Consider the following 11,705-nt stretch of genomic DNA (forward strand, 5'->3'; position numbering starts at 1 on the left):
CATCTTCTCCTTCTCAGAGGAAACCACTGCGCATGTCTGGAGCTCCGCGTGCGAGTAAAGGTGGAGCCGATGGGTGACAACAGACACTAAGCCACCTTAAATCCCTGAACTTCACATTTTAACGGAAAAAAAGAGCAACGCGACTTGGATGTAACGAGTAACGAGACAGTTTTGTAGAAATGTAGTGAAGTAGAAAGTACAGATACTTACTGTAAAATGTAGTGGAGTAAAAGTAGAAAGTCCCCATTATTAAATCTACTTAAGTAAAGTACTGATACACGAAAATTGTACTTAAGTACAGTAACGAAGTACTTGTACTTCGTTACTTCCCACCACTGCAGACCATGCCTGTAGAACAAATTGGAGCTTGTAAAAAAAACTAAACTGTATCAATGCTACAGCATGGACTCATCAACTATGCAAAAATGTGCATTAATTTTACTGGCATAAATATAATTTAAAAATGTCTTGGAGAAATATGCTATGTTATAGCATCAAGAACCCTTAAAAGAATCGTTATAGCTCATAGGTTTTATAAATAAATTTGAACATATGTAACTTGCAATGTGCTGCCATGGAGACAAAAGTTTCAAACACAGAAATCAAACAATGCGATTTTTAAGAAGCCTTATTTGCAATTTAAAAATGGTGTGATTGGAATGGTCATATGTTGACAAATTTTCATGACTTAAAAGTATTGTACTTTGAAATATACATCCTCTAAAACTGCTAAATAATACAAAGAAACGTGTTCCCCATTACACAAACGCCATGCCGTGATTCTCTCTTTATATAGGAACAACAGCTGCTGCAGGATATGGCTTGAAAATATAGAAAGAAATAAAATGTATGCAGAAAGAGAGTTTGTTAGTTTTTGCTGTAGAGAAACAAACTCAGCAGCTTGTGCGCAGATCAAAAACATATGGACTTGTGCATTCAGGAAGAGCACTGTTCCCTCCCCTCCAAGGCCACCTGCTGAACATGGCTAGGTTCCCATTGTGCAGACAGCCATGCATCTAATGCCTTCTAATCACAACCATTAGCTACTAGCGTAGCTCCACAACGCTTTGTACAGAAATCACAAGCTATGCTGAGGGTTTTTATCATGAATAAGGCGGACAACAATAGGCAGAAGGAAACATTRGTCTGATGCACTGTGTGCAGAGTGTATTTCCATGTGCTCTCTTGCTGAATTCTTGCTGTTTTGGGGGTAGCAGTAGAGGGAAGTAAGTCTATAACCATAGCAATATCCTGTTTTTCTTGCCTCAAAATCCTGATTTGATGAGGTTCTTAATGCCATGTTTCTTTCTCATGAAATGAAGCCATGGTTTAATATTTTTTCTGCCTTTTCAGTTTTGTCTATACTGTAAGCCTGAGTGAATATAATATGTTGAATTACTTAAAAATTATGCACACTATATTGCACAGAAAATAAATAAATATAAATAAATAAATAAAACTTGTCTCTAGGTACGTAGTGTTAATGCTCTGCAAAGTGTACCATGTGTGACCATTACATGTCATCACAAGTTTCAAAATATTTTTTTACCTAGCAGAAAGGCAGCTGCACATTTCATTCCTCTGCACTGTAAAAATGAGTTATGTTGAGTTATGTATTGGCCATTAAATACAATTTTAATTGAGCATGCTAGTTTGTAAATATAATGTTCAACATTAGCCACTTTATTTTGTAACAAATTCTATTTCTTTTGATTAGAATTTAACTGGATAGGTTGGTTGGGTCGGCTGTTACTCTCAATCGTTATGTTCATGTCCAGCAGAAAACGTGGATTTTATGAATTTTATGAATTTATTAAAACCCCTTGACAGGGATAGTAACATGATTACTTACTTATAAGTGTTTTGAGGGTGACAGTTATGGGGTTAAAGCAAGAACTTAGGTAGTTTGGTAATAGCGCTAATGCTAAAGTCAAACTTGCAAGTTTAACATCTTATCAATGAGGCACTTGTAGGAAGTGAACAGTGCATCTTGATAGTGGAAAAAGCTAACATGGTACTTTGCTGGAACAGATACTGTTTATACGTTCAACATCAACTAGATTAGCAACCGTGCTAATAATTAAGCTAACCTTGTTAACAAGCTACATTTCTTAAGATTGAGGCAGCTGTTCCCAATGAACAAGACTWTTTGCYRTAGATTTCATGGAAAATGTTCATATTACAACCTGATTTAAAAGTTTAYATTCAGCTTTAACAACTATACCAACATATCAGATTTGATAGTTGATACCTTTTCACAGTTTGGCTTTAMGAATTAAGGAAAAAATTTCCATACCACAATATTTGAACGAAATAAAAAAATTCATTTMCAGCTCTAAGTAGTTGAGAGACAGTGCTTCTGGTAAGATCAAATTTGCTTTCAGGCTAGCACTGAAACAGTAACACATTTGTTGGGAAAAGGTTTTCATTCCTCCTGTTAAATAGATTTGCAACATTTAATATTTAATTACCATATTATGCCTAATCATTTTTATTCTTTTAAAGGACAAACCAGATGAGCAAAATAATTTTTATTATAAAAAAATTATAAATCTGACTCAGAGCAAAATTGCTATTAAAAGTAGCAATATCTACCCTAATTTATTGGTAAAAATCGAACTGTTTGGTTTTATTACTGATGAATAATGAACGCATTGTGCTCATCAACTTTTCAGTACATTTTTGTATCGGTCTCTAAAGTACACCCCAATTTGCAAAAAAAAAAAAAAAGAGTGTCAAACTAAATATTAAACCCATAGTACTTTATTCATGCACTCGTGTCATGCAGTCTTGGCATGTGTTACGCTGAGGAAAACACAAGACTTTAACATCAGCACCCGGGAGCCAATAAAGCCCAAACTCAACCTCAGACAGTTTCAGGAAGAGATGTTTGATTATTCATGAGTCTTCCTCAAATTTAGAAAGCAGAAGCTGGAGCCAAACAAGCCTCCATGATCTGTCTCATGCAGACACACTCGGCATCCAGCGCTTTCACTGCTCCGTACTTCTTATATAACTCCTCTGACATCACGCTTCTCGTGCTACGACCCATGTGTGACAAGTGCTCTACTCCTCTTTTGAGAATCATTTCTAATATTAGCTTGTTTGGATGCATTTGAAACAACAATCCACACTTCTGCTGTATTTTACTTTTTAGTAATGAACTAAAAATAATTAACATTGTGTGTAAATATTTTACAGAACAGGTTTGCATGCACAGCAGTCATTTTCTAGTACAGTACACCCAGCAAAAGAGAAAACACTCACTTGTTAAACTATATTGCACATAGACAATTTACAAAAAAAAAAATCTGTGTTGTTTTTACCTGCCTGGACAGATTGCCTGAAGTGCCACTTATGAAGGATCAACTACGTTGATAGCATAATATCCCAATTTTCTCTTGTAAAAAAATAAGAAAAAAAAAAAAAAAACATTATGCTGGTAAATTTGATCCACCGCAGCAGAATACACACTCACACCCTCTAAACTCCTCTTCTGCATTTGGGAGACTGCATAAGAAAGTATAGTGGGTGTATCGGAGTGAGAGAGAAAGAGAGCTAGAGAGAGAGAGAGAGAGAGAAGGAGAGAGAAAGGCAGTCAGCAGGGGCAGTGAGTGCGTGCAGCAGTGGAGGGAAGAGAAAAAAGAATCAGTATTCTGAATGCACTGATGGAGACAGTGTGGAGGCAGTGACGTGGCCGGAATAATCACAGGTTGGCAAAGCACTCATGAAACATCTGGGATGGAGAGAGCTCCCCCTCTGTTTCTTTAAACACAGGGCACTTACTTGATGTAGCAGTCACGCCCCTCTCTGATGGTGCCCATGTCCCATCCATTTGGGGGTCCTTGGGAAGCACTCCAGGTCCCTGAAGGGGGCGGCCAACCGGAGGATTTGGTCCTGTGGCTGCAAAGGTGCAGAACATGAAAAGAACTACGTGAAACCCTGAAACCACCTCTAAGTTGGGGAGAAAGTTCAAACTTTTAAATGAGCTAGAAATAATATCCAATCATTTCAACATATCCACATCCCAAAAACAGATCGCACTGACACGATAGAGTCCCAGTCAAGTACAAAGGGGGTTTCTGAGTCCAATGTGACAAACAACGTTCCATAGGCGCAGATCAGTGAGTGAATGCAAATCAAAAATTAATTACATAAGCTCGATCCAGGCAGAGTTGTCATGCCTCACTCCTATGCTTCAGAGGCATGAAACTGGCTTTATTTGTGGATGTCAGCACAGTGTTTAAAACATAAAGCACACACAAATCTTCTTCTTAACCAGCTTTTTTTTTCTTTTTTTTTTCTGTGACTCAATCTTAAACTGATCTGATAACCTTTCTTGGAAGACCAGAAAACTATTATTGTAGCAACTCTCAAAATGCTGCCGCATCGTTGTCTGATTTTGTTGACAAACCCAAGCTATGCAGAGTCATTTCTTTGAGCCACAAGTCGGTAGAGTGGAGGCTTTCCAGAAAAGTGGGATGGGTTGGAACACAGTCGTGTCTTTTTTTTTTTTTTTTTGCATGCACCCCCTACTTTTTTCCTTTTATCACTGCCTTTGTGTCTGCACACTGGTGATGCTGGAAAGTGGTGGCAGAAAGTTATGTCACTTCAAAGGCTTGTCTGCCATGTAACAGGGCTCTTCACATTTATTATTCAAAGCTCCTTTTTCTTTCCCCCTAAAATGTTTCCCCCAGTTACAGTACCAATGATAATGAATTGTGCACGACTGTCTTACATATTTACATGAGAGTGTGTCTCGCTGTAGTTTTGTTCATATGGCAACTTAATGCGACATCAATAAAAAATCCCTGTGCATTATGCGAGATTATAATAATTTTTTATAATCTTCAAAGATATTTTCAGTAAAACGTGATGGCTGTACAATTATACAACTCTTAAATACCCTTGACTATAGCAAAAAAAAAACACTTAAGAGATGTTGTGTAGATTAGAACCATGGTTGATTCATTAAAAGGAAAAAAAGTCCATATAGTGAACATGCTCTGTTTTCCTAGTACATCTATTGTTGTACTTTGCTGCCTCATCCATTTGTTACATCATCTACTGTAATTCTTTACAATCAGGAAGTCCACTAAATCCACTAAATGCAGTTAAAACTCATCCAAAACACTGCAGAGTTTAGTTGAAAATTAACAGGATAGATCCATTTATTTTTCTATTTTATTTTTTTGCTCTCAGACTGCACGTTTACTGTTTTGTTCATACATTTTCAAAAGGTAAAATGGGAGGAAGATCAGGCTCCTCTCTTGTGAGACTCACTGCCAGTTTTTGTCTGTGAGGCAGACACCCTGTCTACTTTAAATACTAGGATAAAAACTTTCATTTTGATAAAGCCTGTAGTTAGAGTAGCTTAGGTTATCATTAGCAAACTCTGTAGTTAAACTACTATATAGGCTTAGGCTACTGGTGAACACACTGACCACTTCTCCTTGCTCTGCTGTTCTTCGTCTCTCCAATTTTGCATTATTTGCTGATATTTCAACTTTAAGCTTTATATTGTCTCTGTTCTTTTTTACTCGTAGAAACCACCTCTGATCTGGCACTTTGTTTAGCTGACAGTTTCCTGAAGGGGGACATTGGCTGAGCTACTGCTGCCAACAACTTTACATTCTCCCTCGATGATGCCCTTGGCCCTGTCTTTCAGTCTTTAACCCTGTGTCTGTCCTATACAAAGATGTTGGCTGAGATTTTGCAGCAACTGTATGTCCTTTCGTTTATCCTATGTACTTTAAAACCTGCTCAGAGCTAATCTGGTAAGCTATGCTTCTCTCCCAGAAGAAGCCACTAAAGGAGCTACTATGGCCATTAACTTGATGGCCATTTTTTTCTCTAACACGCAAAGTACAACTTGATCAATGCTTATGTTTCTTTTTTGTGTGTATGCTCTGTATTCTCCAGCCTCCAATCAATCATGGCAGATGGCCGACCACACTGAGCCAGGTTTTGATTGTGCTGAAGGTTACTTCCTGATAAAGAGGAGTTTTTCCTCTCCACTGTTGCTGCATGTATGTTCAGTATGAGTGATTACACAATGGAAGTGATTGTCCACTGTTGCTACATGCTTGACCACAAGGAGTAAATGCTGCAAGTCAATTCGATTAAATCTGCAGTGTTTACTTAGAACGTTTTTTTAATAATAATGAAATGAATTAACTTGACTACACTGTCTGATAACTAGGATCAGTTGGAATGTATTTATGGTTGAATTAACTTTTTTATTACATTGCCTTGAGATTACATATTTGAGATTAATTATATAGGTAAACTAAATTGAACTGAACTCTCACCTCWTTGTRCAGTGTAAACGCAACTCAAGTTCAAGTTTCAGACTCAATTCCCAATCTATTTGTGAGAAATGTAAATGCCCATCTGTGCCTTGAAAAAGCTGCCAGTGTTCTACTTTCAGAGTCCTCTAAACAGTCCAACCAATCTGATTTCTTTCCCAAATCAGTGGTGTTGGTATGTTGATATGAATTTATTTGACCCACAGGACAGGCTTCAATGCCGTATATCTAGAACTGCTCAAATCAGGATGTCAGACACTATTAGCTCTATGACCATCTCTGTCATAAGTCTTAAAACTGTAAAAACAACCATGCAAACTCATCCAGATTAAAATAAAGAATTCCAGCATGATTAAAATTTCCAGGCTGCAGAATATAAGACAACATCCTCGCAGGGTTATGTTTGACATTTCTCCCAAGGTCTACAACATAATAAAGTGTACTTACAATTTCAAATGACGTCTCTTCAGGATATGTTTCTAATCCGAAAAAAAAGGTGTCTCAGAAAATCAGTTTTCTGTCTCACCGACTTTGTAATGACACTGCAGTCAAAGATACAATGATCTTTGATTTATTTAGTCTGCACATGGGAGGCCCATCATGCCACTCAGTCAGTCGCAACAGTCCATACTAACCAAGAGGCTCAGAGGGTTCACACACTGGCGGACAGTGAAACTGATCTTCTTCATCAGGCATTAATAAATAATACCTGCACAGTCACATCGGACTAAGTAATCAAGCTCTAAGTAGGCAAGCCATGCTACACAATTCATGAACAGGTTACCCAAGAGTCATTGCACGACAATTAGAAGTAAAAGGGGAGCTAAATGTAGGTCAGTGGGGAACTTGTTAAACCTAAAAATGCTTGATGGCATTATGATTTGAGATATTTTTAGATCCTACTGGTTGATTTGCTAAAATAACCAATCCTCCTGACTACCAGTAGTTCATTTTTTCCTCTGTAGAGGACATTTCTAAACTTGAATATCTCCCACCCCCTGCATTCTACTGAATTAATTCCTTTTGGTATCTGGAGAGGACATTTAGGGTTTTTTAATGATACCACATGTGAAGGGGTGGTACTTTTGTACGTACCTTTTTCTAATTCATAAAAATGGCGTTCATCAGTAATAACACATTTTATGGGAAGAGACAAAGTAAGTGCATAAAACCTTTTATTACCTTACAAAGACTGTGGGATTTAAAAAAAATGGTGATTGGACAATATTTTTTTTTTCCTGGTAGTCAGGAGGATATTTAAAAATATTAAGGCCAATAGGAAAAAAAAATCTACCTCCTTGTTTGAAAAAAGATGAAATACATCAATATAATTTCTTTGCAATCACAGCAGAAAGCAGATTTTTAATATTTAAAACTAAACATGAATATTTTTTACATGTATTCATTAATTTTAATTTTAATATCTTAAGAAAAATAATTTAATAGTGTCTGAAAAAAAGGGAGATTACTTCTCAGCCATTCACACACAAAGACTGGATCCACAATACCATTATGTTTCCTTAATCAAAGAAGTTCATTTTAAACCTCCGTGTTTTTCAACACATGCTTGTCACAGAACAACCATAAAGGGTGCATATCCTAATCATGAAGGGAGTGATAATGCATTATAGAAAAGGCGACTGCTTGGAGGAGCAACATTCCAACACAGACACTCAAGTTAGTTTGAATAATTCACACCAACAATCCACAAGGGCTGGCAATATGAAACCCTGTTCCGGCAACAAATGTTTGCTGTAAATCCATGGAGAATGCAATAAAACTGTTCTTTCATGAGGTATTCAGAGCATTATTTCCTTTGACAAGTGCTTTGCATCAGTGACTCCCATCTGCACATGGCTGCAAGTGATGTTTATGTGCTGATTGCCAGGGGGACCAAACCATGAATTCCCTTTTAAGTTTCCCGGCATGCACTTGGGAAGGAGAAGGGAATAGCCTGAGGTCAAGAAAGCCACAGTAAACGTAGCATTAGTTTGCATGGCCATCATATCTGAAAGATAGAAATACATTCATCCCATGCAGCTAATTATATTTTATTGAACTCATGTTTCAGGAAAGATATTGAGGACAGCTTCCAGTCTCCCAAAATAAAGAAGTCAACATTCAGTCATCATGTGTGTGAATGTCATGCTATGTTTTGGAATTTAAAACATTTAAATCCTTAGATTTTTATTTTCGTTACTTTTTATGGGATGAAATAGTCATACAACATCCAACTTCAATAAGTTTAGAAACAGGAATTGAGATCATAATGTTAATTGGATACACATTTTCTATTATGCATGCAGGCTCAAATATATTTTTTTATCAGCACTATATGGATCAATGTCTTTAGGAAGTTGCACCTTGACCACTCGTATTTTGTAGCCACAATAAGCGTTTTATTTTAATTATGTAAAGCACTTTGAAATGCCTTGCCGCTGAAATGTGCTATACAAATAAAATTTGATTGATTGATTGATTGATTGATTGATTGATTGATTGATTGATTGATTGATTAATTGATTCTGTTGGCAGCTTAAGTATCTCCATTCATCCGACGCAAACTCTTGCTCTAAACAAAAAAAAAAAAATAATTGAAAAACCTGGGATATGTTGGAACTCCAGTGTCACTGTTCTGACTAGGTTTCAAAATAGGACTGAAGAATTTTTTTTTTTTTACAAAACAATCACCTTCATCTATGGTTTATGCTGGATCCCGTCGAGACCACTTTTTGACGGTCTCGGCCTCGTCTCGGACTCGACCTCATTTGGTCTCGGTCTTGTCTCGGTCTCGGACATTGGGATTTTATATCCAGACCAGTCAAGACCACAACTGTGGAAATATCATTAAACTGTCAGCATATTGTCCAGTTTATTTGTAAACATCCTCATTTCCACTGGATGCAAAACATACCGATTTAAATTCAAGCAATAACGCAACTTACTAATTAATGTTTCTGTTACCGCTGCCACCCTTCGCCTCCCCCTTTAATTCGCACGCGGCACCCTGAGTACTCTGGGACAGTGCGCAGTTTGTCTCGGAGCGGGAGAAGATGTCTGTCTAATTGTAGGTAATAAATTTACCTACATAAATCATAAGAAAGCATATGACGACATGTGAATTCAGCAGCGCTTCGCTTCCAGAGACGGCGGGGAGTACGTCCAACTTCTAGCTCACTTTGAGGAAGCTCAGACAAAGGTAAGCCATGTGAAAGTGAAGCTAGCAAAGTTAGCTGTGCAGTGACAAAATGTTGCATTTGCGATGAAATAAAGCTGTCACTTACTGCGCTTATTGTGCAGAGGTGTTGACTGACATGTTGCATATGTCAACAATGTTGTGACCAAATTCTTCAATATAGGGATGTGATATTCACGAATGAGTCGATACGTCTGAACGGCTCTTTACTATGAACGACAGTACTGGAGTTTCACTGGGGACCGTTCTTTGTTTTTGTAATGCTCCGCGCATACTACAGTAGTTATCATTATATTGTATTAAATATATATGTTTATTTAACAATCAAATAAATAAAATACATGAACGTGAGATAATACACAGCACATGCTCATTGCTCTTTGATTATTTTCGTCACCTGTCATTTGCTACCTGGCTTCATGCAGCGGGAGAGAGCAGAACAGTGCGCCAGATTATTTCTTGCTTGTTGTTCCTGTCCAAGGATGAATACTTAGTGCATTGTCATGATTGCTATGTTTAATGTTGCAGACAGTGGTGGTTTCTGACAATATGAGCAACCACCCAGGGCGTTACTTGTTAGGGGCAATGTGAAACCTCTGCAGATTGTGACTTGGAGACAGAAGCAAAGCAGAAGAAAGAGTTTGAATTGATAATTCTAATTTATTTCAGCTCTAAGGATTTAATATCTAGGTGTTTTTAGGAGAATGTAGATCTTGCAGATCAATTTGAGAAGCAGTTTTTTTATATTTCACATTTTATTGTGTTGTGTAGAGCGGGGTGTTGGTCTTGGTCTTGTCTCGGTCTCGATACACTCTAGTCTTGGTCTTGACTTGGTCTCAGGTTTAGGTGGTCTTGACTACAACAAAGCCTGGTCAATGCCAAGAAACCAACTGGCATAAATGAGAAATTTCTCATATAAAAAATAGTCATATATCTAGACAGAACTTTGCCACAACCTTGTTTTAGATGAGGAAATTCACAATAAGTCACACTTTTTCAAATGTTCTACAGTGTATCGGAATTAAATGTTGTATTTTCATGCCTATCAAAAAACGGATGGTTCAAATTTAACATTAAAAGCCAAAAATGAATATGCTCTTCATCCAAGTAAACTTCTGACAGTGGTACTCGCTCAGTTTCATTGGTAGTCTTTTGTAAATAGTAGTAGACACAATGAGTCATTAAATGTGAATGTCTTCAATGTCTTCAATCACCTAATGGTGTGAGTAAGATTTGTCACTCTATTACAAGCCCAGGAAATATTTTCTAAGCTGACTGAAGAATAAAGATATGTTTTGGTCCCTTGTGTAATAGGAAATGTTGCAAATATGACTTAAGATGCCTTGTGAAACACATTGAAGAGAGCGTGAGAGTTTTTTGTTTTTTTGCCAGTGGTGTTGCAATAAACAGACATGTATGCAGAGACAGGCTGCTAATGGGATTCTGTCTGAATATGAAATCTGTAGAGAGACAGAAATGCGCATCTCATGGGAAGAAATTGAGGCGATGTGCAGAGCAGGGCTGTAGATGAACATTTTTGATTAAAAGATTTCTCCCTCTGCTTCTCATCTTGAAGGCACATAAGACAGCCTTTTGTTTCAGAGCGCATCTGCCCTCTGCTTGACTTCACCAACCACCAACATGGCTTTAAGCCTTTGGCCAATATAGCAGCATGGCAGAAAAACAGTCAAATCTGTTATTTACATCCTGCTATCGAAATGTTACTGTGAATGCTATGACTGCTAGAGAGGTCAGGTATGATGCTGTAGCTACAGTAGACAACTCAGTTTTCTCCTGCTGTTTATGTGCCTTTGTGAGTAAGCATGCCATTTTGTCAGTTTTTTATTTTTTTTATTTACTGGAGCCAAGGGGAAGAAAAGGCTGTTCCTTGCTGATATGCAACAAAATMCTTATGGTGGGAATTATATAACAAGAACACATCAATACAATCACAAGAAATGGAGTTAGAGCTATTTTGCCTTGTAGATTATTACTATGCGAATCTTCTGCACACCAACATTCACTTTAAAATTAGGGTGTCTATCTTCCCTAATATTCCAACAAAATCTTACATTGCTGAGTTAGTCTTTGGTAAAGCTCAGACATTGTTGCTATGGGCAACAACACTACCCTGAACATCGCTCTCTCTCTCTTTCTCTATCTCTCTCTCATTCACTGATTCACTCACTCACACACACACA

At 37.4% G+C, this 11,705-nt stretch overlaps 1 protein-coding gene across 4 annotated transcripts in view; it reads right to left on the bottom strand.

Moving 5' to 3' along the window:
- The window catches only part of frmpd4 (FERM and PDZ domain containing 4), a 54,022-nt gene that overhangs the window by 26,325 nt on the left and 15,992 nt on the right, over positions 1-11,705 (bottom strand). For 3 of the 4 annotated variants that reach the window (XM_008400422.2, XM_008400432.2, XM_008400440.2), the window contains exon 2: positions 3,787-3,903. In XM_008400422.2, coding sequence (XP_008398644.1) covers positions 3,787-3,903 — 117 coding nt within the window. Of the gene's footprint in view, positions 1-3,326; positions 3,591-3,786; positions 3,904-11,705 lie in introns of those variants that run through there. The other variant, XM_008400451.2, reaches the window with a different exon arrangement.

Source organism: Poecilia reticulata, linkage group LG2 (assembly GCF_000633615.1).
Source record: "Poecilia reticulata strain Guanapo linkage group LG2, Guppy_female_1.0+MT, whole genome shotgun sequence".
In the NCBI taxonomy this organism is placed as follows: domain Eukaryota; kingdom Metazoa; phylum Chordata; class Actinopteri; order Cyprinodontiformes; family Poeciliidae; genus Poecilia; species Poecilia reticulata.